This window comes from Rhinolophus hipposideros, assembly GCF_964194185.1.
Source record: "Rhinolophus hipposideros genome assembly, chromosome: 5".
In the NCBI taxonomy this organism is placed as follows: domain Eukaryota; kingdom Metazoa; phylum Chordata; class Mammalia; order Chiroptera; family Rhinolophidae; genus Rhinolophus; species Rhinolophus hipposideros.
This window is the reverse complement of record NC_138051.1, coordinates 98,395,462-98,420,476: the sequence shown is the minus strand read 5'-3', so window position 1 is coordinate 98,420,476 and position 25,015 is coordinate 98,395,462. Positions and strand designations below refer to the sequence as shown.

Here is a 25,015-nt window from a genome sequence, read left to right as displayed (position 1 = left end):
AAACGCGCTCAGCCGCGGTGGGGCCTCCGTGACAGGAGGCGACTCACCTCGGGCGGCCCGACGGGGAGGGCTGGAGAGCGCACCCGCGCGTCCCCGCACAGGCCGGGGGCCGGGAGGCTTCGCGTGTCGCGCGCGCGCGTGTCCCGTTTTCCTGCGGAGGTAGCGGAGGCTCCGAGAGCCGCAGCAACCCCCGGGCCTGGCCGGCGGGAGCCCCGCTGCCTCCGCGCGACCCGAGGTGGCCGCCCCCGCCCGGCAGTCCCGGGGCGCACCTGGCCCCGCCCCCGGAGTCCCCGCCCCGGGGCCCCAACCTTTCCCGCGCGGCGGCCGGACGGCAGGTGGCGCGGAGCCGAGCCCAGCCCCGCACTCGCGCCGCGCTCCCCGGCCGCACCATGGGCAACAGCGCGGGCCGCAGCGACTTCGAGTGGGTCTACACCGACCAGCCGCACACGCAGCGCCGCAAGGAGATGCTCGGTGAGCGCGGGCCGGGCCCGGGGCCCCCGGCCCCCGCGTGGGGAGGGTGGCGGCGCCACGCCGTCCGCCAGCGTTTCTGGCCCGCGGGCCCGGGGTGACCCCCCGCGGCGGAGCGCCCCGCGTCCCTCCTCCCCCCGGGGACCCCGGGCCCCGCGCTGGGGGGCGCGCCTCGCGCTCGGGCCGGGGCGGGAAGACGGGGGAGCGCCCGGGCTCGGGGACGCGGCGCAGGGCTCGGTCCCGGACCCCGTCTGCGGGCGGCTCCGTGGCCCCCGCGCAGCTCCTGGGTCCCGCGACCCCCAGCGGCCGCCGAGCCCACCCCAAACCCCGTGGACAGACAGGGGCGCCTCGAAGGCAGCAAACGCGGAACCAGAGATGCAGCTCGTAAAAAGCAAAGGTCGCACCAAAGAATCCGCCCAAATGCCTGTATCGTACAGCTCGATGCACGGTGGCCGCCCTTCCGTGTCATGTAGTACCCCGCGAGGTCACTGTCACCCACACGGTCACCGTCCGGAGCACGACCGTGGTTCATGCCAGCCACTTCCTCCGGGCCCAGGATTGCGGGAGAAAGGGCTGTCACCTCCAAAACAGCTTTTACTAGACGCCACCAAATCGCTGGGTGGCTTCCGCAGGGTGGCTTCCAACAGGGGAGACGTACTCCAGCCTCCCAGAACCGGTGGCAGCTTCCCCACACCCTCGCCTACACGGGGCTTGACAAAGCTTTTCATCTTGCCAATCAGATTGACAGAGACTCATTCATTATGGGTTTAATTTACATTTATTCCATGATTGATTACAATGCTTAATTGGCCATTCAAATTTCTTCTTTCCTCTTGGGTTGGTCTTCTGCTTGTTGATTGTTAGAACTTTGTATAAAAGCTTTTAATCCTTTGTCTTCTATGTTGCAAGGAACTTCTCCTTTACAATTTGTCCTTTGCTATCACGGAAACTTCTTTTTAGTGCATTTGAATTGATTGGCTTTCTCTTCAGAGTTTTCCCTTTGGTGTCTCCCTGCCCCATCCCAAGACTGGAAATACGCATCTTAAAACATTTCAACCTTTCCAACACCAGCTGCATTGAGTGGTTAGTGCGTGACTGTACTCCCCCTGTAGCTGGAGGATGGGGCTGGAGACACCTGGGTGGTTTGTGACTTTCGCGGTTTTCTTCTGTGAGGTGAACAATAACCCACATTATTTGTGGTCTCACCAGTGGTCTCACCATCCTCCCCGACACCTGTGAATTTGCTGGGGGTGTCTGGGAGGGTCTTGGTGATCATCTGGTCCTCCCTCCTACCAGAGGGCAGGTGTCTTCGCTGCTCTCAGCCGGAGGGCTGCATTTCCTTTCCTTCCCCTAGCTGTCTCCCACCTGCCCCTTTCCTGACTTACTGGGCACCTGGCCCCAGGTGGAGAAGTCTGGGAGACATATCGTAGCCCACAGAGCTGCCTGGCAGGATCCAGATACTCTGGGCTGGAACCTCACTTTCCCAATCTGCAAAATGGGCATAGTCATTTTTGTCTGGCAGAGTGGGTATGAGGATGAAAGGAGATCTTGTATGGGAAGCTGCCAAGCGTGGTACCCAGCACTCCAGGACGTGGAGAAGGATCTCTCTAAAGAGAGAAGCCACATGACTTGAGCCAGGGTGGGGACCACACAAGTTCTCAAGGGCTGAGTCCCCAGGGAGCCTTGCTCATTCCTGTTTCCACTGGGTGCTGTGGATTCCTTCTCATGCATCCAGTTTTGAGCTAATGAACTTGGAATGTGCCATTCTCCCTCCCTCCCTGGCATTTGCACAGGCTGTTCCCCCACCTGAATGTCCTTCCTCCTTGCTCTGCCAGGTTGGCTCTCTGCTCAGTTCTACCTCCTACAGGAAGCCCCCCTGGCTTCCTTCGTGGGCCCTGGCTGGGTGAGGGCACTCCTCTGGGGTTCTCCTCTGTAGCTCCAGCCCATCCGGTTCTTATCTCTCTGGGGCAGGCTGGCAGGGGTCTAGGGCTTGGCTCTGGAGCTGATCTCCTGGCAAGAGCATCAACACTCACTCATTAGCCATGTGACCCCGGGCAAGAGGCTTGGTTAAGTTTAAAAGGGTTAATAGTAGTACTTTCCTTATGGCGTTGTGCAGATTAAATGAGTGAGTGTGAAGTGTTTGCCCAGCGCTCAATGAAGGTATGATAACCATTACCTCCAGCAGACAGGCCCATGTTCTCTCCAAGGACAGGGAATGCCTTTCCATCTCGGCTTTCCTGACACCTGTGCCATTCCTGGCTCAAGAAAAATCCTTTGAGTAACTGCCCACCAGCATCACTTTACAAAAAGAGGCCGCAGAATGGGGTTCAGAGAGGGGAGGTGACTTGCCTAGGGCAGCTTAGCTTGAAGGCCACAGAGGCCAGGCTGGTATTCATGGGATTCCTGCATGAGGATGTACTGTGCCCCACCCAGGTGGCTCCTGTGTCCATGCCAAGCTGCTGGGGGCCAGTGGATGCTCAATAAAGATCCTAATCTGAGTCAGGACCAGAAAGTCCTTGCACAGGCCTGGCTGAGTTCTTCGGGCAGGACCAAAGTCCATCTGCAGCTCCTGCCTGGACGGGGACATGCTCCCCAGCAAACAGTGCCTAAGAAAAGGGGGTCGCCTTGCAGCCCCTAAGAGCCATGTCTCCCGGGCCAGGACTGAAGCTCCCTGTACTGTGAGAGCAGGAACAGTCAGCAAGTCTGGTCTCATTGAGACAAGAGTCTGAGCCAGGTGTGGCCATGGAATAAGAAGCAGGCTTTGGATTTGTCTTTTCATAAACAAATACCTTTATGAGTTTTCTGTTTGTTTGTTTGTTTCTGTTCTTATGAAAACAGGGCGCACACATAGTAAAAAAAAAAATCAAATAATCAAAGGAAAACAAGGAAGTAAGACTCTTGGCAATGGTTGGATTATTTGCTTAGGAAAGGGCCTGGCTGGGGCTCTCTCAGTGGCAAGCGGTAAAATCCAGAAGAGAACTGGTAAAATCCAGAAGAGAACTGGCCAATGCTCTCTACAGAATTTGTGGACCCTTCTCACCCAGCCACAGAGATGCGGCTCCAGGGAGATAGCAGGCGGGCCACAGGGCATTCTGTCTGAGCCCCTCGTTCCTGCAGCAGTTGGTGTGGAGTCCCGCACCAGGTAGGCTGCAGGTAGTGCCAGGCCTGTGTTCCCCTGGCTCGGAGATTCCACAGAAGAAAGAGGGCTGCCTCTCTCCCCTCCTGCCCTGAGGAGCATGACTGGCCAGAGCTGTGAGTCCTGTGGTTGGATAGCAGGCAGGGGGCTCTGACGGGCATGATACGGGCAGAGATGCAGCTCTCCGAGAAAAGGAAGGAGGGCTGAGACCCTAAGTTGGTGGGTGGGGAGAGGGGTGCTGGGTGCTCAGGCTCAGAGCAGCACAGACAGCAGGTGATTGCTGAGGGGTTGCTCCTGGACCCTGTTTGCCTTGATTATGTTCTCCCTGCTCAAATCCTACAAGGGCCTCCCTTGCTAAAACCCCCATCTCTGCCTTGGCTTATCGGGCACTGCCTTTCTTCTTACTTTCTGCTCTCTGGCCACTTTGTGGAATGTACCCCACCTGCCCATTTCCTACTTCATGGATTTTGCAAATGCTGTTCTCTCCGCTTGAATTCTTTCCTACTAGTCTTCATCTACCAAACTCCTATGCCTCCTTCAGGTCTCAGCTGAATGTCCTTCCCAGAAACACACTTTAACCCACCCCCCCCACCCACACACACACACTCTTTGCATGCTGGTAAACGTTGAACAATTGAGTCTCTGGAGGTAACATAAAGCCCTGATCTGTAAATAGTTCCATCATGGACAATTGAAAGCCACTCAAATGCATCACCTCTGAGCACAGAATTGGGAAGAGAGGAAGGAGCACACTGGGTGCTTGCCGGCTGGCCTGGGTGTGACCTGACGACACACACCACCTCCTCCCTCCTCTTCTAAGCTCCACCCTCCTCCCTCCTCCCTGCTGGTCCTCCGCAGGGGCAGGGCGCCGGGCACTTTTACCTGGAGGCCTTTGCCCCACCTGTAATTCTGCCTTGATTTGTGGGGTGATTGCTTTGTCTGACTCCCCCGACTCACCTCTGAGCTTCCTGGAGGGCAGGGCCAGGCTCACCTGCACCGCAGCAGTTCCCTCAGGGCCCAGCACAGCTCTGGCTTCCTGGAGAGGCTGAGGGAACCCATGAGGCAACAGGCATGTCCGCAGCTCCAGCCCAGGTCTGCCAGGAACATCCCTGGGCCACTTTTCCTCCAACAGGGCCGGACTGGCCACTCCAGCCCTTTGCGTGTGGTGTCAAACTGGTCACCTGGACAGTTGGGAGATGTCCCCTTTTAGCGACCTTTTAGGTCTCCTTTAAGCTGATTAGTGGGCTGAGTTCTTTGACTTCACTGCTTTTTGTGAATTTTCTACTCGTGCCCTTGGATCGTTTTCCATCAGAGTTGTCCTTTTTCTTGATTTGTGAGTTTTGTATATATGGCTTATGGTAGCCCTGCCTTTGCCCCACAGGTAACCTTCCCTGGTCTGTCCTTTGTTTTTCCACCTGAATGCTTTTTTCTTTCCCCTTTTCCCCCTTTATAGACATTTACACGTTTTGTGCACAGCGGGACCCTGGGAAGTTGTCACTTGCTCACAGTTACCCGGTGGGTTGGGGGTGGGGGCAGCACTAACCCAGCCTGTGCGGCCTGAGCCTGTGTTCCAGTCTGTCCTCAGGTCCTGACACATGACGCATGGCAGGTGCCAGCTCACGTGTCCCCTTCCAGCCTCCATATTGATGGGTGTGCCGTGTCTCCCACCTGGCCTTCCTTTTCTTTAATTTGTACCAGCTTTTATGAGGTATGATTTACATACCATAAAATCCACTCATTTGAAAGGCACAGTCCAATGATTTACATAATCCATTTTAGAGTATTTCCATCACCTGGAAAAGATCCCATCTGACCACTCCATAGCCTGACCCCCACTTTCCTATATCCAAATATCAGGAAACTGTGTGTGGTGTCCTTCTCTTGACACATTCTAGCTGGGACACACCGTCTGGCCCCCGCATGTGTGGCACCCCCGCAAGCCCGGGAATCCCTCCCATCTCTGTGATCTGGGGCCTGGCTGCCATAGACCTTCAGCAAATATTTGTCAATGAACAAAAAGCAGGTTTAGCGAGAGGCAGGTGGGAAGGCAAAGAACAGTGACTCCTGAAGGACTTGGGGCCACTTTCCACATTTTCTATGTCGAACCAGGTCTGCCAGTACCAACCAGCAGGGTGAAGCTTGTCTTTCGGCTCCCAAACTGAAAAGGCAGGGCGGGGTTGGGGGCTAGAGACTGAGCTGTGGGAAGGCGGCTTGCCCAGCTCAGGCCCAGTGCGCACAGAAGCCCTTGAGGAAGCCGGGGATTAGGAGGGATTTGGGTGCTTGTGTTAGGAGGGGTTGTCCCAGGTCAAGTTACTGTGGGTGCTACAGGTGAGGGTAGGAACGAACGCTGGTCTCCTGGTGCCCCACACACGGCAGCTCAGCAGGAGCTGACATATGAGATGGAATGTTTGAGACCTGGGGGCACTGAGATGACAGAAGGCCATAACAAGGGCCCCCTCCCCCACTCCCAGCCAGTGGGACTGGCATGCGATGGACTTTGGGGGGCTGCTAGGAGTGTCCAGTCCTAGATGGTGCCAGGCCTGGTGCAGGGAAGGGTCCAAGGTGGAAGGGGGAGAAAGCCCCCACTGCCGCTGGGAGCCGTGCTGGAGACCAGGGCAATTGACTTCATGGTCAGCCAGTCTGGAGGGGCTGGTGGAAGGTCAGTGGCTGGGAGCAGAAGTGTCTATTCAAGTCCTCTGTCCATTTTTAAATTGGGTTGTTTGCCTTTTGTTGGTGAGATCTTTACATACTCTGGATTCTAGACCCTCACCCATCCACAGCTCACCACCTCTGAACCCACTCTGAACGCTGCTCCCCCTTAGCCCCCCAGGGACCGCTGTGGTCCCCCCGCCCCCCGTGGCTGGCTAAGTGAGGTCCTGGTTTAGTACTTGTGGTTTATTACTTGTCGCTTGGCTTGCTCCCTTTTTTACTTGCATTGTGACCACCATGCTTGAAGATCTGATTGGCTGCTGTCCGTGGCCAACTGCAGGGAGAGAGAGCTGGACCCCAGGTGGCCCCTGCCTGTTGGCAGAAGGAGGCTGGAGCCTGGGTGTGGGGGCAGGGAGTCCCAGCTCTGCGTGCCCATGCCAGCTGCTGTGGGGTTCAGACCCACTGGCCACTTGTAGTCTGTTCTGAGCCTGTTTGGGGTCACTGCTCACTTGGTTGGAGCCCAGACAGCTTGGCTGTCAGGTGAGGAGAAGGCTGGGTGGAAGTGCTGGTCTGCTGCTAGATGCATTCTGTTGGCTTCTTGGGCAGAGGTGACCTGCAGTTCCAGGATGTGGGAACCCCGACTCCCCCCAGCCTCTCCCAGCACATGAGGGCTGTCCTGCCATTCAGAGGGGACAGAAACACTGAGAGGCATATCGGCCTTTGCCACCTCACACTGAGACCCCAAGGCCCAGAGGGTGGAAATGAACCCACGGCCACACAGCAAGATCAAGACCGACCCCGAGACTGGGGCTGTGGCACCGCAGCTTGGGCTGCGGATTTTGAGCCCAAGTCTCCCCTCTGACTGGGGCAGAATCCCTTTGCCCATGTTGTTGTGTTTCTCTTTGCATACCTCCATGGATAGGCAGCTCACCACCTCTGAAGCAGCCTGTTCCATTGCTGGGTGGCTTTGACAGAAAGAGTGCTACAGCCGGACACCCTCTTTTATCTTTAGTCACTGGAGAGATGTAACTGTACCTTGAAGGCTGGTGTCCCCAAGCCAGGTGCATGTTCTCAGGATGGAGGCTGGGGAGATGCTCTCAGGTGCTGCCTGAGCCCCGGCATCACGGGGAGACCCAGTCTCATCTGTAAATGGGACATGGCCGGTCCTCTGGGCTGGCTATGGGGGCCTTGGGACAAGCTGTCACATCCTTGACTGGGCACAAGGGAAAGTGACTTCCTAGGTCACTCAGGAAAGAGCTGTGCACGACTCGGCCTTGGCCTGGCTGACTGAGTGGGATCGGCCTCTGCAGTGGTCCTGGGGAGCCTCTTCGCAGGCCAGCCTGAGGCTGTCTGGCTGCTTGTGGGCAGGAGGGCTGGACGATGGAGGCCCTGGAGACTGGCACTGCCTCTCCTGAGCGTGCTCGCTGGCCTCGGTTTCCCCATCTGTGTGTCATGACGCTGACTCCACCTCTGAGGGCCTGTTTGCTCTGCCCTGAGATGGGACAGAGCAGACCCGGACAGCCTCTGACACCCTTAGTGTCTGATGACCCAGCCCTCTCCCTCCCTCCCTGCCCCTGGAGGAAGCACCAGCTTCCCCAGCAGCCCTGCTGGCTCCCTCCTGCACACAGCTGGGAGGTTTCTGGAGGGCACAGCTGTCTCGACTGAGGGCACTCACTCCACCCCTTCCCCCGTCCCCGCAGGGTCTGGCTGCTCCTTGGCTGGGAAGGCCCTGGTCTGGTTAGGCAACTCACTCTCATTGTTTTATCCTCTTCTGTAAAACAAAATATAGAAATGTACAAAAAATATAACAAACATCCACCACCCAAAATAAACGCATTCAATATTTTATCACATTTCCTTCAGATCTTGTTTAAGAACTGAAACGCTTGAGACCCAGCCAGAACCCTGCACTTTCCCTGCCCTGGTGCCCTGGCCGCCCCCCCTTCCCCCCAGGTTCCTGATACGCCTGGGCGTCTGCCACTCTGCTGTAGTGACGTGCATGCTTCAGCTGGGCAAGGCCAGGCAGCTGCTGTGATTTCTGGCACTACATTTGTGACCAGTGGGGACACCTGTTCTTCATTTAGGCTAGTGGCAAAGACTCCCACTCTGAGAAGTCTCCCCAGAGCCCCCTAGGTTGTGGGGAGCTTGGTCTGTTGCCTCCACACTCCCACAGCTCAGCTCGGCCAGGTCTCAGAATGATGCCCGTGGGGCGAATTTATCCCTGTGTCACTGCCTGGGGGCTTAATGGATGGTGGAAGGAGGGCCAGAGGGGGAAGAGGGCAGGACGACAGGAATGAAAGCAGGAAACGAGGGGGAGCGGGGCGAGCACGCAGGTGGAGCCCTGGAGGCGAGGCCCCCTCACCATGTCCTCTCCTGGTCCCACCTGCAGCCAAGTACCCGGCCATCAAGGCCCTGATGCGGCCGGACCCTCGTCTCAAGTGGACGGTGCTGGCGCTGGTGCTGGCACAGCTGCTGGCCTGCTGGCTGGTGCGGGCGCTGGCGTGGCGCTGGCTGCTCTTCTGGGCCTACGCCTTCGGCGGCTGCGTCAACCACTCGCTGACGCTGGCCATCCACGACATCTCGCACAACGCCGCCTTCGGCACGGGCCGCGCCGCGCACAACCGCTGGTTCGCCGTCTTCGCCAACCTGCCGGTGGGCGTGCCCTACGCCGCCTCCTTCAAGAAGTACCACGTGGACCACCACCGCTACCTGGGCGGCGACGGGCTGGACGTGGACGTGCCCACGCGCCTCGAGGGCTGGCTCTTCTGCACGCCGGCCCGCAAGCTGCTCTGGCTGGCGCTGCAGCCCCTCTTCTACTCGCTGCGGCCGCTCTGCGTGAACCCCAAGGCCCTGACCCGCATGGAAGTGTTCAACGCCCTGGTGCAGCTGGGGGCCGACGCGGCCATCTTCGCCCTGTGGGGGCTCAAGCCCGTCGTCTATCTGCTGGCCAGCTCCCTGCTGGGCCTGGGCCTTCACCCCATCTCCGGCCACTTCGTGGCTGAGCACTATATGTTCCTCAAGGGCCACGAGACCTACTCCTACTATGGGCCCCTCAACTGGATCACCTTCAACGTGGGCTACCACATGGAGCACCACGACTTCCCCAGCATCCCGGGCTGCAACTTGCCCCTGGTAGGTGGCCGCGGGGGGCGGGGCGCAGGCGTCCGCGGAGGTGAGGCGGCGTGTGTGTGTGTGTGTGTGTGGGGGGGGGGGGGCTGGGGCCCCCCCTGGCCTCTTTTTCCTCTGGTGCTGACCACTGGCGGCCGCACTGTCAGTTGTGGTCCCCAGGGCAAAAGGAAAGGCCATCCATCCAGTACAGGCCACTGCCTGTCTGGAGAATAAGGAGGCGAGTTCAGGGAGGGCAGGAGCTCAAGGTTTGGGCCCCTTGGTTTAATGAAAAGCAGCTGGAGCCCAGCTGTGACATGTACTGGCTGTGTGTCCTTGGGCAAGCCACTTGCCCTCTCTGTGCCTCGGCTTCCTCTTCTGGGACATGGGGCCGCAGTAGAGACAGTGCATGTGAACCACTTCCGCTTCCTGGCTTCTGACCCCATCCCCGCCCTGTGACTTTTCAGGGGCCCACCACGTGGCACAGAGAGGACAGGGTGGGCTTTGCCCCACGTGACCCAAGGGGCTTGGCTGGCACTGGTGCAGAGCTGGGGCCTGCGTCTCAGGAGACCTGGGGAAGCAGAATTTCTGAAGGAGGAGGAGGGGGGATAAGAGAAGTCCCAGTCGGCCAGTTGTGGGTTAGAAAGAGCTGAGGTGTCCCGAGGCACAGGGCACCGGAGGCAGCCGTGAGGTCTCGTGTGGAGAAGCCAGGCTTGCATGGGCACTTGCTACTGACCTGTGTGTGCACGAGTGTGTGCACACCTATGAGTGTGCCGTGTACAAGCGTTTGTGCATGTGGTTCTGTGTGAGCACTTGTCTGGTTATGCAGCTGTCTGTGTCTGGCCTGTGAGACGAGTCCAGCAGCCTGTGTGTCCAGCCCTGGCTGTGCAGACTCTCCTCTCCACCTCCCTTCCCTCTCAGTCCCTCTCCTCCCCTCCCCTGCCCTCCTGCAGAAGGTACTGAGGCCCTGCCCTGTGCCGGGTACCCTGTCGGATAAGCCCCGCCACAGCCAACATGGCAGGTGCCCTGATTGCTCACCACCCCCATTTCACGGACGAGAAGGCAGAGGCTCAGAGAGGGGGAGTTGCCTGCCTCAAGAAGTGGCAGAGCCAGAATCTGGACCCTAGTAGGTCACGGAAGTGCTTTTACTTCTGAGCAAAGTGAACAGCTCCTTGCTTGTACCCGTGCAGGTGCCCCTGTCCGAGCCCCACCTTCAGCTATAAAGCAGGCCCTCAGCACTGGTGGCCTCCGTGGGGGGAGGGAGGGCCTTTCTTGCACCTGGCCAGCAGGGGAGGTGGTGGTGTCCACATAGGTGCTGAGGACGGGGCACTTCCTGGAGGAGGTGGGCTGAGGGTGTGAGGTGCAGGGCTGGAGGGGGGAGGGGTGCAAGACAGGCATTTGGGAAATGACACCTACTGCAGCTGGGAGGAGGGCGCTGGTGTGGGGGCCAAGGCCAGAGGGTTTGGCAGGTTGGGGAGCAGCAGGGACATGACCATGGCCCGGCAGAACTCAAGTCAGGTGCTTGAGGGGAAGACCCGGCCCACCCGGGCTCCTGCATCGGAAACTTGGTGTGGGCTCGGGGGAGGGGAGGGCACATTTGAAACTTGGGGCCGGGGGCTCAGACACTTGGTGCCCTGGGCTAAGAGCCAGCTGTACTGGATGTGGCACGCTGGGAGGTGACAGGGCGGTGCGTGTGCCGTGGATGGCAGAGGCCACCCGTACCAGGCACAGCCTCTCAGCGGCCTCCTCCCCACAGGTGCGGAAGATCGCGCCCGAGTACTACGACCACCTGCCACAGCACCACTCGTGGGTCAAGGTGCTCTGGGATTTTGTGTTCGAGGACTCCTTGGGGCCCTATGCCAGGGTGAAGCGGGTGTGCAAGCTGGCAGAGGACCGCCTGTGAGCCTGACCCGCTGGTGCCGGAGTGGATGGACCCTGCTGTGCCTTTGCGGGCTGGCTGCCAGGCCGCACCCTGCCCTACCCACCTGCAGAGCTGCTTGTCACCGTCCCCCCATTGGCCCAGTACCCAGAACTGGTTTGGCTGCATTTAGTTCCCGCAACCTGGGCTATCCCCCAGGCTCCCCAGGACCACGCCTGGGGTGGCGGGGCACAGGCTGTGGCCTGGAGAAGCCAGGTTTGCATGGGCACTCGCTACTGACCGCAGGCCATGGCTGCCCTTTCTGGGCCTCGCAGGGCCTGGCCCTGCCCCGAACGCTCTGTGACCAGGCTCCACTTCTCTGATGTTCCCATGCCTTAAATTAAAGTAGTGTTGTTTTCACATCCAGGGATGTGCTTCCAAGCGGGTGCTCTCAGCTGCAGCCTGAGCTTCAGAAAACGAGCCCCCTCCGCCCACCGCCGGCTATCCCCGGATGTGGGCCCAAGTTATGCCCCTCCTGCTTCCTGCCCCTTGGGGACCCCTGTTGCTCCCACACTTTGGTGCTTAGGCAGCTCATGTGGCCCCAAAGCCCCTCATTACCAGCCTTCTGTCTTCTGCACCCTGGGTGGTTGAGTTCTCGACATCGCCTCCCCTCGGCCCATGTCGCTTGCTCCTGCCAGGCCCCCCTGCCCCAGGCCTACCCAACTCCTACTTCACCGTAAGCCCTCACCCCTGCAGGAAGACCCAAGAGGGGTCTGTCTCCCCTACCAGCTCAGATGTGGGACTTGGGATTCTTACAGGACAGGGGCCACAGGCCAGACACACAGTGGATGGACAGACAGGCGACGCCCGAGTGAACAAGCGCTCCATGGGAGGCAGGCTGGTGTCCTTGGTGTCTCTAAAGGGGGACATGGCTCTGTTGTGACTGTGGTGGGGCTGATGGCACAGCTAAGACCTGGGGAGGCATCGTTCTCACCAGCCCCTTGGCGCCGCCGCCCGCAGGCCCTGAGACTGCAGGGTTCCTGACCTCCGGAGGCGGACGGCAGCTGGAGAGCAGGTAAAACGCCTCTGGAACTGGAGCTGGCCACGTAGGTCTGCACCTCAGCTGACCGAATGGCCCTGAGGGCTGCTGGGGACACTCAGCGAGCTCCAGTACGTCCAGAGCTGGCCAGAAAAGTCCTTGTCATCAGCCAGACTGGCCCTGCCTCATCCCTTCTGTGTCCCAGAGCGGGGCCAGGGGCTGGGCACACTGTGGTGGCCGCGGGAAGGTCACAGGATCTGCAGGCCTGCTGGGCACTGGCTGGGCCCTGCTGCTGGCCCAGGAGAAGCACCGGCCGAGGCCAAGAGACCCTCCCTGGTGATGATGGGGAACTTGCCTGGTGTGAGAAGGGCTGGCAAGGGCCTCAGGTGGGTATTTGGGCGTCTCTGCTGCCACGGAGGTGAGGACCTGCGCTCCTCTGTGGAAGATGCAGGTGGAGACGAGGGCGGAGTGGAAGGCAAAGCCTGTCTTCCATTTCTGCACCGCCAGCCGAGCCCGTGTGGTGCCCATCTGCCCGGTGGGCGGGTCGGACAGCACACGGTCCTGGCCCCGCTGGCCCGAGCACACACGGGCTCCCTTCGATGTCCAGCTATGGCCACTCAGGGCCCCGCTCCCGCTCCCTGGGGGGTGTTGCTCCCGAGGCCTCCCCTGGAGCCCGCCGGAAGTACCTGAGCTGCCCGGCCCCCCTCCCTGTCCTTCCCGTCTAAATTCAGCCCAGCTCCCCACCCAAGGCCGCCCCCCCCAGCCAGGAGCGACCAAGAGCCAGCTGAGAGCGAACTGGAGCTGGGCGTGTGGACAGGAAGCGTTTATTACCACGTGGACAGACACCGCGGTGCGTGACAGACCTTCACCACCAGGACACTGGGGAAGGAGCTGCGTGGACAGCCCCCCTGCCAGCCAAGGTGCTGACAGCATCACCCAGGAGAAGACTGGGGAACCATCTAATGAAGCGCATGATTTGGGGTGTCTTCTCTATAAACCAAAAGAAATGTACACTTAAATAGGCAAATATAAAATACAAAAAAAGGCGAGTAGACCTGGTGTTGTGTCAGGTAGAATCTAAAAAAATCCAGGAATTGAACTTTTTCCTCCTTTTAGCATTTTATCTCGGGCTAAGACTTCCGGTGCAGCGCTGTCCGCCTCAGCGTGCTGGCGCATGCTGGAGGCCGGGCCGGCTGGCTCCTCACCGTCCCCGTCGTCGGCCTGCATCCCGGGTGGCGGCAGGGCTGCGGGCATTAGGAGGTGCTGACCCCACTCAGCTCCTGCCTGATGGCTGTGGGAAAGCACAGGAGAGGCAGGCTCAGGGCCTCCGCAGGTGCCCTCCTGCTGCCTGCCCGCCCTGCCTCCCAAGAGCCCCACCCAGGCTCCCAGAGCTCAGAGGCACAGATTTGGGGTGACAGCCAAGCCTTTGTGCGTCTCAGTGCCCTGAGGGTGGAGCTGCTCCTCCCCGCTAGAGGATGAGCTGAGGGGAGGTTGTGACCTGCACAGACTCAGAGCTGGGGCAGAGCTGGAGCCCCCCAAGCCCTGGGTTGGTGGCCATCCAGTCCTGCCTGGAGGACCTGGGAGCCCTTCCCGACGGTGACAGGTGGAAGTGCCCGGCCTTGAGCAAGATAGATGCCTCCACGACTTCCTGCCCTGAGCTTGTCACCCACCAGGGAGGGCCAGGGCCTTCTCTTGCTCTTCTCCCAGCTTCCTCCTGTCCCCCCAAATTTGGGTCTTTCCCTCAACAGACTCCACTGGGCCTGAAGCTGAAAGCCAGGAGAAAGAGCCAAGGGCTGGGCACTTACTTATCAAGTCATAAAGGGTGTTTCTTAGAGCCCCCAAACTGCCCACGCTTCCCATGGCCTGCTTAGCCACTTGCCTGTGAGGCAGCTTCCATCTGTGGCTGCCCCTATGGCAGATAGGAAAACTGAGGCCTGGAAACAAGTTTCCCAGCACACGCTTTGCTCTGCAGACAGGCTGGCTGGGCAGCCCTGCTCACAGCCGCACAGAAGCTCTGGCCCTGGGGGCCACACGGGCAGCCCCTTCCGAGGGACCCAGCAATCAAGCTGAGTTAATAGCTGGCCTGTGTGTCTCCTTTCTGGCTCCGGCTCTGTCTAGCTCTCTTCATTCATTAACTCCTTATCTACTCAGCTCAGGCCTGGAGGGGGACTGCACAAACAGGAACTGAGAGCTGTCTGCTGGGACCAGGACAGGGTGTGGCTCGGTCACCCAGCTCTGGGCAGGGGTCCCGTGTGCGGGGATCTCAGGCAGGCCCCCGCCGCAGCCTCTTCTCTCTCTCCAGAGTCCAGGCAGCTCCCAGCCCCCAGCTGTGACTTCATCACCCCCCGGTCCCCGCCTCTGGTGGGGGGGCTCCAGGAGGTGCCTCGCTGCTGTCCCGGGGCTGAGCCGGCCCTGCCCAAGCCTTTCCTTTTCCTCTGGCTCCAGATCTGAGCCAGCTGTATCAAAGGCTCTGGTGGGAACCGGAAGGACGGATGTGATTCACAGGGACAAGGCGCCCCCTCTGCAACCAGAAGCTCTTTTGGGGGAGCCCTCTCCCTGCTGCCCCAGCCCAGGGCCAAGCAGCCTGTGGAGCAGATCAGGCCCATAAGTAGTTCTGTGGCTTCTTGGGCCCGTAACCCCCCAGGAAGGCAGTAGTCACCCTCATGACCTCAAACCCAGTGATCGGAGGGAGGTGGTGCAATCAGAAAAGGCATCCACCGACGTGCTGAAATCAACAGACAGCTCTGGAGCACATTCTCCATCACTCCTCCCCTCCGCGTACTGGGGCGTGTGGGAGGTGGCAGATTTAGGTGGCATGCCACCCGGGAAGTGTGTATACTCAGACAAGTCCCTTAACTTGTATGAGCCTCAGTTTTCTCAACTAGAGAATGGGGCGGGTGATGTGGGCTGTTAGAAGGAAGGAGACCTCCAAAGTACAAACCGCAAGGCCCCCTGGGCCCTGGTGCCTGCCCTGCCCTGTCTCCCGAGCCCCGCCCCCACCCCAGTGACCTCGGTGCAGCCCCTGGGGTGCGGGCTCTTCACTCACCATCGATGATCTCCTCCTTCACTTTGTGGAGCTCTCGAACTACCTCCTCAAGGATTTCCTGTGGGGAGCAGAGCCTGAGACTGAGGGATGGGCGGCAGGGACACGAAAGCTGGCCTCCTCGGGTGGTGAGCCGGAAGCGCCAGTGGCATCCTGGCCTCCCTGGAGAGCCACAGTCCTCACCCGTGCCCCGAACCAGGGGACCCTGGTCACCTCGGCCACCTCCCATACTTCAGGCATAGCCTGGAGGGGAGCCCCAAATGCAGGCTGGGATTGCCTCGAGGGGCAGAGGAGATACTTTCTTCTGACGTGGCAGGGGCTGGGGACAAATGCTGCCATCCTCCTCCCCTGCCTCTGGCTCCTCCTGGGCCCTCAGGGAAGTACACACTCACCTGTTTCATCCGGTCTAAATCGAAGGCGTCCAGGGCCATGTCATTTACACTTCCTGCCGGCTTCACCCTGGGGAGAGGACAGCAGGGTGCGGTAAAGAGAGTGGTGGGGCCTGGGGGTGCCCACCACGCTGGAGGCCTGAGTGTGAGAAGGACAGCCTCCCGCTCAGGGCCGAGCACTGCCCCTTGCCATCGTCCCTTCTTGCTTTTATCGCTAGTCACTCTTTGCTACATGAACAAGATTCTAATGCCCCATCTCCATCTCCAGAGGGTCTCCTGGATACTGTGACCGTATTTCCCAAGCCAAGAGTCAGGATGTGGGGTCCAACAGAGGAGCTGTTTTCTGATTTGAGAGCTCTCACAGATGTGGGAGCACAAGCAGACAGCGTTACCTGTCACATGCTGCCTCCCCTGGAAGGAAAACGTGGGTAAGCTAGTCCTCTGTGTGGGGTCTGTGTTCCTGGCTAAACTGAGGCGTGGGAGAAACTAGTAACAATGGCCTTAAATACAGTGCAAACCACAAGACCACCCAGCACACACGCAGCCCAAAGGCACCCATTTCTGACAGAAAGCTATAGAGCCGAACTTCTTCAGGAAATGTCCTTGGATGTAGTTTTGCTCTTTTGAGGCAAACGTTTCAGTTTCAGGGACTGTAGGTCTTTGAAAATCAGTTTCTGAACTAAGGCTAACAGGTTTGAAATGTAATGTCTTTTGCACAGACCCTCCCTGGAAACCCTGGCAAAATGCTTGTCTAACCACCTTTTCAAACAGGACTGAGGAGCATGCTTCCCAGATCCAATTGATCTCCCCCCCACATGGAGAGACAGGCTGTGGGCCATGCCACGGCCAGACCGCTGCAGGGGCTGCGGGTGTGATGGGGTAGCCACGTGGCCTGGCAGGGCCGGCACAGCTGCAAGGGCCCCTGCACAGGTCAGGGCTGGCTGGTGAAATCGAGGACTAGTGCTCTCCACAGCAAAGGACAGTAAGCATGAAAAGGACGCTGCTGGTGCCACCGCTGTGGAAAACAGCACGGAGGCTCCTCAAAAAACTTAAAAAAGAACTACTGTGTGGGCCAGCACCCCCACTTCTGGGAAGGAATCCAGAGGAGATGAAATCACCGTCTCAGAGATAGCTGTGGCCGCATGCTCACCACAGCAGGGTTCACGACAGTCAACATGTGGAAGCAACCTAAGTGCCAGGGATGGAGAAGGCCGAGGCCAGGTGGTGCAAATAACGACTGCGTGGATACATGACTGCACAATGGAAATGGCTCGCCCGGGAGAAAGGAATCCTGCCATAGGACGCAACATGGATGGACCCTGAGAGCATTATGCTAAGTGAGAAAGACAAACACTGTATGAGCTCAGGTATGCGTGGAATCGAAAACAACCAGATTCAGAGAAACGAAGACTAGATTGGTGGTTGCCAGGGGCTGGGGGTGAGGGAGACGGGTGAAGGCGGTCACAGGGCATGCACTTCCAGTTATAAGTGTCCTGGGGGTGTGGCGTCAGCATGGTGACGACAGTTAAACACTGTATTGTGTGCCTGAAAGTAGCTAAGAGAGGAGATCTTGGAAGTTCTTACCACACACACACAAAGGTAACTGTGAGGAGACAGCTGTGTTAAGCACTTCACTGCGGTAATCATTTCACGATATACGCATATATCAAATCACCATGCTGTACGTCTTAAACTGTGTAGAAATGGGAGATGTCAATTACATCTCAATGAAGCTGGAAAAAACCCCATTGAATGCTACATAAAAGTTTAGTGGTCCAGTGCATAGAAGTGGATTTAAAAAAGAGAGAGAGCGCTCCCACACCCTTCCTGCGTGAATTCAAGAGGCCAAACATGGTCCTGAACAAGTTTGTAAGTAATCGTGGGTCCCAATGGGGACAGAGGTCCAGCCTGAGAGCCCTGGGTCCGTCAAACCCATCCTGTATGTTGAGGGCCCAGTGGCACCAGCAATTTTCTGGGTCACCGGGGCAAAGCGCTTCACCTCTCTGTGCACTCTTCGCACTCCCGATGGGAATACGGACGCGCTCCGTGAGCTCAGCAAGGCGACTGCTTGACAGGGACCGTTACTACACGGCCCCGGAAGCCGCCTGCGAAGCTAGAGAACAGGGCTGTCTCAGAGCTGGAGAGCCCCATTCCAGTAGGAACGCCCTGGACAATGCCCTTGCCCTGTGCGGGACGCAGCCCATCCTTGCTCCAGCAGCAGGAAGTGGCTAGCTGGGCTGACAGCCCTGGGTGCCTGCCTGCCCGCTCCGGCCCACCTTCCCCTCACAGCCAGAGTGAGCTACCCACAGTGCTGATCCGTCATCGTGCCCTGTGCTTACAGCTCGCGGACTGGGGCCCCACACACAGAAGAAAATCCAAAGTTCTCACCAGGAGACTCTTTCCTAAGCCTGTAACCTCACCTTCGTCTGCCCTTCCCACTTTCCAGTACGTTCCAGCCACACTGGCCTGCTTTCTGTTCTTGAAACTTGCCTGGTTGGTTACAGGCTCAGGGCCTCAGCACTTCCATTCTTCCAGATTAGAAGGCTGTCCCCAGTCTTCACAGGGCAGACTCCTTCTCATGCAGGTCACCCCAGGTGCCACCTCTGAGAGGCCTGCCCAGCCCACTTGCTAAAGGCCCTCTGTCCCAGCGCTGCCTGCCCTGTGACCCCTTAGGTCTCCCCCAGGGCACCTCTCAGAACCCACAGGCCTCCCAGCAGAGAAGCCAGATCCCTGCAGGCAGGGACGTGCAGGCCCCAGCCCAGGACCTGGCAGACCACAGGCCCTGGGAGAGGCCTGGCTGTCCGCTGACACCGCCGCACACCGGCTCTGTGGTAAGAGGCGTTGCCCTTCAATCTGTGGCGGGCAGTGGAGACATTTCTCAGTATGGGTTCTAGAAGCCTGCAAATTCAGGCCACAGTTGGCCCGTGGTCATGATATGGCTGTTTGTCTCTGACTTCTGGGGTAGCGTCAGTTTCAAATATCCTACCTTGTTACCTGCTTTTGGTTTGGGAAATACGGTCAGCATACCTTGGGGAAAACCGGCTCTGCGTGCTGTGCACAGAGGAAGGAGAGGAGGCTGGGTGCTGGGCCGGCCCCGGGATTAGCGGTGCCAGGGGACGCAGCTCTGGCCAGTGGTGCCCGCACAGCTGTCCACATGAGTGCTGTGACGCAGAGGCTGACAGACCCCTTCACCGGGAGGGGTGGGAGGCTTGGAGAGGTCACCTGGCTTGTCCCATGACACAGTTAGCGAGTGTCGCTGCTGGGACTCAGTGTCAGCTCCACTCCCTGCCTCTCTGGACGGGTCATTCCCCTCCAGACCTCCATCTCTCCCGCCCTGAGAGGAGAGGAAGGAGTGGCCTGCACAGTCCCTGAGATCCCCCAGCCCCACCTGTCCCAGGTCCGTAAGAACAGATCCCCCTTTCCCAAAGCAAACTGTTAGAGGACAGGACATGGGACGGGGCCCAAGTGTCAGTCACGGGCAGGGGACCCAGAGGCGGGTTGTTCGGTACCTAGAGTGAGGCTGTGACGGAAGGGGGCTCTTAGCTTCAGGGCTCTTTGCCACGGACGGGGTTCTAGGGCAATGGAATGAAACAGACATGTGAACTGGCGCGTCGCCACCTCTGCCCCAGCGGACTCGCGTCTGCGGCCTTCCCAGGGCAGCTCACCTGGACAGTAACGAGGACACGGGCTTCTCCACCGAGTTGCTCCGCTCCCAGGGCTTCCGGCCAGCCTCTGTCAATTCATGTCATGGACGAAGAGCCTCAGGGCCGAGAGGACTCCCAGTGCCCCCCCATCCCTGGCAGGAGGCCCCCCCACTGCTGCGGGTGCACAGCGCCCCTGTCAGGAAGGTCTGCTTTGAGCGGAGCTGAAGCCTGGCTCCTTATTCCCAGTCCCTTTTGGCCCAGGAAGCTCTTGTAGGGCTGCAGATGGCACGGCTGGCACCTGCGCTGCCGCTACTCTGCACATAAGCTCCCATCCCCTGGGTCCAATTGACCTTGACTTGGGACCTGGTTTTGAGTCCCCTCACCGTGAAAAGTCTACTCTCCTTGGAATGTGAACCAACTGGTAAGGAAAGCTCAACTATGACTTCCAGAGTCGCCCAGTGCCTGCCTCCAGCAGTGGGTGAGCAGGGCAGGGGGTGTCCCTCACCCTGGACACTCGTAGGCAGCCGGAGGTCCACATTTGCTTTTGGGGGCCAGGCCCCTGGGACCCCATGTGCACCAACCATCCACTGATTCACTGGTCTTCCCCACACACTACAGCTGCCTGGGCATGACGGCTGGTTTGTCTTTCCTTTCTCTTTTTTAAGGTAAGTCGTATTCGATTATATTTCATTTGATTTCAAGAGACTTGTCAAACCGAACTGAATTCACTGACTTTGCTGGATGAGCAGAGGCAGAAGAAAAAACCCCCAGGGCAGCAGAGGAGAGGACCGCCCCGAGCTGAGCCCGGAGACTGTGGACCGACCGAGGGTCCCAGGCAGGTCCCCTTAAAGCCACTGCGGGCACATTGGGCCGTAGGCACGAGAGCTGGGACCGCATTCCGGCTGCAGGCATGTGGCCTTGGGCAGCCTCTTGACCACACTGAGCTTCAACCTCCTACACTGGGCAAACGCCCGGCCCAGGCACTGGGACGGGAGGTGACCCGCATTCACTAAGAGTCTACGGCACGCTGTGGGGAAAGAAGGACATGCCAGCAGAGCACCAGGAGCAAGGCGGCTGCAGGGGCGTAGGCAAGGGCCTCCCTCGGCAGGGGTGGGGCGGCCTACTTCCTCCCTGCCGCTCCTGCTCTCAGCGACGCTGAACAAGTGACCACTGAGTGACTGAGGGACCAAGCCCAGCGTCTTCTCCCCGCCGTGCCGCCTCTAGTCCCATCCCTGTGTCCCAGAGCTCAGACTGGGGGATTTCTGAGCAGGGTTCGGGCTGTTTCTGGGGGGCCAAGACTCACTGGTGACCACTGTCACATCTATGATAGTTGGCATTTGGCAGGCGACATGAATGCGACTTTTACACATTGCTCGTCAGAGTCCTCGCCCGAGGTCAGGAATCTGAGCCCCAGGGCAACCTCCTGCCACTTGGAAGGCGCTGGAAAAGGAGAGGACTGGATGTGTGCGTGGGGTGTCTGTGGTCTGGCCAGCCCTGACGCCCCACAAGGCAGGTCACCCCGAGATGCCAGCACTTCCGAGCCCCTTCTGGAGCTCAGTGTGGAGGTCACAGCTGAAACCCGCCCCGGGCTCCTCGGAGCGGCAGCTTCTGCGAAGGTGGCAGGGGCCTGCTGGTGCAGCCCCCGACGGTCTCTGCTCATCCGTGACGCAAGGCGGTGGGATCAGACTGTGTCCTGTAAGAGCCCCTCCTGCCTTAAGTCCGCGCCCGGCGCCGGGCAGGACGGCACCTCTTACCTGAGGAGTTAGGCGGCTGGCCGGCTGCTCGGCTCCCAGGAGACGGAGAGGTGCTCGGCTCTTCCTAAGATGGGAGAGACAGGCGTGGCTGTCAGTCCGCTTATGGAGGCTGGTGGGGCCGGGCGGGATTCCTTAGACCAGGGGCATCTATGGGACCTCAGGTTTCCATATTTTAAGGAACATGTAACTTTTATAAGCAGCAAAATGATGAATATTACTAACAAATGAGAACCCCACATCCTGTGGGGAGCTGATCTGGCCCATGGAAGTCAGGGAAGGAGAGGCTGTGGAGACACAGGCTCCTGCCGAGCGGGCAGACTTCCTTTAAGGGCCGCAGCAACCCCGGCCATTACCAAACCCACTGTGGACCCGACACTCCGCATGTCACACGAGCACAAAAGCGCCTGAGCTCCTGGGGGTGCTAGCACTGTCACAAGGACCTTCTTCTGCCCCATTGGCCACTGTGGAGGGAGTAGCCAGGCGGGACCCACCGAAGGACCTCCCCCTCTATGCCTGGCTCCCGCCTCTGATGGCTGGTGTGAGGATCAGATGTCCCGGTGACCCTGGAGGGTGTCATGCAGCTGGACCGGCTGCTGGGCTGGGCTCTGGGACTCAGGTCACGGTTGGCACTGCGGGTCAGGGCCAGCCTGGAGACATGGCTGTGGAAGACCGGGCATACTTCACTTCTCTTTCACGACAGAGAGGAAGTGGTGAGAACCCATTCTGTTATCTCTAGCCCAATCAGCCCACAAGTTCATCAATGTCGCCACCAAAATGAGTTCTAAAATCTAGGTCTGTCCTCACTAGTCCTGTTAAAAGCCTCCGAAGTCGTCTGACGGCTGGTGGGAGGCAGCTTGGCTGGTGGGCAAGGCAGAGCGAAGGCAGAGCTGCCCCTGGCCGTCTCGCACACCCCTGCCCGGGACCGCGCTGCTCCCATGCTCGCTCTCTGCTCTGGTCTCTGGCCTACAAACTATGGCACATCTTTCAAAGCTCACGGGGCTCTAGGCGGGGTTTCGGGACTTGCCCCTCGACTCCAGGGGCCAGGGCTCCTCTCTCTCTGGCCTCATCACTTTCTTTGCCAACAGTCTGCTTGCTGTGTCCTCTCCCTCAAGGTTAGAGGCCACGTCCTATCTGTCCCTGGGTCCCCAGCACATGCACGGCCTGGGCCATGGTGGGCTCCACAGAACCTTCTGCTAGTTGTACAGCCTGTGAGGTGTGCCGTGGGCCATGGGGGGAACTGGTCCCGACAGTAGTCACAGAATTGGCCTGTGGCCAGCAAGTGCCTGAGTGCCGGCCTGAGCCATCCGACTCCACGTTCGGGGCGCCTTCCTTTTTAAAAATAATGCTCATTTGTTCTCCACTAGTTATAAACCTAGTCCGTGTTAAGTGAAGAGAATCTGGGAAATACTGAAAAACATGAAACAGAAGAGCTGCCCTGCAGTGTCTCACCCGCACCGCTCTGGCGTGGAACTTTCCTAGCCCTGCTCTGGTGAGAGGCAGTTGGGGTGGGGAAAGGGCCCTCTGACTGCGTGTAGGACCGAGACAAATGGAACCAGCAGCAACCAGGCCATTAGAAAAAGAAGGAAATGTCGGGGGTCAGAGGAACAGAACTGCACCCCTGGGGCTGAGGTGTCTTCCGGAGTCCCTGGGATTTGACTCCAGGAGCCCAGGGTAGGGAGTCGGGGGTTCGGGGTCTGGACTGAGAACCAGCACCTGCCTAAGAGAAACAGTGCTGACTTGCGAGCTCTAACGCTGTCGCCGAAACCTGGCCACGTCTTGTGACACCTGTGACCATCCTGTGGCTCCCGGCCAGACAGGCCCCTGCAGTTTCAGGCATTCGTGGACCAACTCCATACTCTACCAAAAGGCACAGGGACAGTGGGGTACATAGGTCTGGCCCCCAAAGGCTTATGATAGCGACAGGGAATAGCGAGTCTGAATAAACAACGAGGCATGTGCTAAGGGCCTGAGGACAAGCAGATGTGTGGGGGCTAGGGATCAAGCGATGGGGAGCCCTATTGAGCCGGAGGTCTGGGAGGCTGCTTTTCAGGGAGTAATGTTAACGCAGAGAAGTACAGGCTGAGGCGTAAGTGGTAGGAAGGAGGGGACTGACAGCCCAGGCGTGGGGATCAGAGGACGGACGGGAAAATCGGCAGGGCTGCAGCCCAGGAGTCATACCGGCTCAGCCCCGCCCTGCTGATGGGGGAAATTAAGTCAGCAAGTGCTGGCTGCTGCCTGGTGGTTGTATTTCTTCTGTCTCCTTCTGCCACTGAGAGGCAACCTGCATGCCATTTGTAGGTAAGGTCTAAACCTAGCCATTTCAACAGGGCTCTTGTTCTGGGAAAAGCTTAAAAGAGGAAAAGAGGACGAGGCACCCTTCATGGACGCAGATGCTTCGAGCCTGTCGGCCACACAAGCCTCTAGGACACTGTAGGACGAGAGCCAGAGTTCCCGTGCCTCCGTTCAGCTCACCAGCAGCTCCTGCCGGAACCGACGGGCTCAACTGGAGTCTTTAAGAGCAGGAATAACTAGAAATAAAAACCGCCTGGCAGGTCTTCCAGCAGGCGTCCGTACTGCCCTGCACTCCGGTCCCTGAATCCTGAGGTCCGGGGTCTGTGTGCGGCCCTCTGTGCCCTCAGGCTCTAGGCTTCTCCCCCAGGGCGCTCCTGGGTTGGATCTGGCTTTTTTGCCTTTTATCTGAGTCCCCTCAGGGCTGCGAGCTCCACAGTGGGGCAGTGTCCGCTAGCTGCTCAGTGAGCACAGGCCTGTTATCCTTGCTGTGACTGGGACAGCCTGAGCCTTCCGCAGGCCCTCCTCCTGTGCCCCTGCCACCACCCTGTCCCTCCTCCTGTCCCCTTGACCCCCGTCCCTTCTATAAATCACCTGGTGAAGTATCTATCACATGTATGTCCAGGACACGAGGTGCACCTTGGTGTCCCAAAGGTGTGGCTGGGGGCCAGAGAGCCTTCCTGGTCTATTCAGTGGTGGGGTGGGCGTATGGGGGGCGCTTTGCTCATTGCTCACCGTTTGGCTTTCGTCTTCCTTTTTATCAGCCGGCTTGTCTGTTTGGGAGGCTGCTTTTCTCCTAACAGAAGGAAAAGGAGATATAGATGAGCTCCTGAATGTTTTCCTACCAGTCCAGATGCCTTCTCTGTGCCGGACACAGCTTTGTCCTCAGGGCGTCCTGCCCCTTTTTGTGCGAAGGAGGCAACTTGTCTGAGCACTCATCTGGCCTGTGGCAGTGCTGGCCATCCGTGCTCGTCCCCTGGCCCTGGACACAAACTGTTCTGGCAGAGGGTGAGGATGGGGGGACACAGCTATCTCTGTCTATAGCACCTGAGGGCCAGAAAAAGTTGCTTTGCCTCCTGCCCGGGTTCCCTGGGGGCCTGGCTGGCAGTTCTTCTTCCAGGACGGCCAAGACCAGGCTACATGGGATGGGAAAGGTGCCCTCTGGGCTGCGACCTGTCACTGCCAGGTCTGTGGGACCACTCCGTCTACAGGCTGACTCGTCTGGGTGAGCGGACCCTACCACCTGAGGGAGGGAGGAAGAGCCTTTTTCTGTCGCCCCAATCTGGACCACCACTAAGAAGCTAGACATACTCAGAGGACAGACTTTCAATCGCCCAAATTCATGCCCTCTGGTCATTTCATGCTTTCCTCCACAGCTATGAATTCTTTTCTCATATGCTCTAAAAACTTGCTCCTATCTTTCTTTGTTTTTTAACCTCTGGTTGCCTATTTCTGGCTACCTCCCAAATCTATGCACGTCGGCCCTAATACTCCCGAACACATGCCTGGGGGCAGCTTCAACACAGTGAAGCTGCCAGTGCACAGCACTGAGAACTCCTGAGCTGAGCTGCCCATCAAGAAGGAAGCTGGCCTGATGAGTGGTGAGGGGCCGCCGGCTGGTGACAGGCCCACACGGTGGCC

The 25,015-nt window shown here is 58.9% G+C and overlaps 2 protein-coding genes across 8 annotated transcripts in view; one reads left to right on the top strand and one right to left on the bottom strand.

Moving 5' to 3' along the window:
- The first annotated feature begins 290 nt into the window (after positions 1–290).
- DEGS2 (delta 4-desaturase, sphingolipid 2) lies at positions 291–13,063 on the top strand. 3 transcript variants are annotated; one of them, XM_081048441.1, is made up of 3 exons: positions 291–471; positions 8,643–9,385; positions 11,115–13,063. In XM_081048441.1, exons 1-3 carry the CDS (start codon positions 390–392, stop codon positions 11,259–11,261), a joined length of 972 nt encoding a protein of 323 aa, XP_080904567.1. In that variant the 5' UTR covers positions 291–389; the 3' UTR covers positions 11,262–13,063. The 3 variants fall into 3 exon arrangements, with proteins under 3 accessions (XP_080904567.1, XP_080904569.1, XP_080904568.1); XM_081048443.1 differs by lacking the exon at positions 291–471 and adding an exon at positions 3,381–3,610; XM_081048442.1 differs by lacking the exon at positions 291–471 and adding an exon at positions 3,439–3,720.
- Positions 13,063–25,015, bottom strand: part of EVL (Enah/Vasp-like) — a 139,383-nt gene continuing 127,430 nt past the window's right edge. For 3 of the 5 annotated variants that reach the window (XM_081048437.1, XM_081048436.1, XM_081048438.1), the window contains exons 8-14: positions 24,110–24,170; positions 21,086–21,149; positions 19,353–19,419; positions 19,197–19,259; positions 15,691–15,757; positions 15,302–15,359; positions 13,063–13,546 (exon numbers count right to left, since the gene is read on the bottom strand). In XM_081048437.1, the coding sequence (XP_080904563.1) occupies positions 13,509–13,546; positions 15,302–15,359; positions 15,691–15,757; positions 19,197–19,259; positions 19,353–19,419; positions 21,086–21,149; positions 24,110–24,170 (418 nt within the window). In that variant the 3' untranslated portion in view covers positions 13,063–13,508. The remainder of the gene's footprint in view (positions 13,547–15,301; positions 15,360–15,690; positions 15,758–19,196; positions 19,260–19,352; positions 19,420–21,085; positions 21,150–24,109; positions 24,171–25,015) is intronic. The other 2 variants (XM_081048440.1, XM_081048439.1) reach the window with 1 other exon arrangement.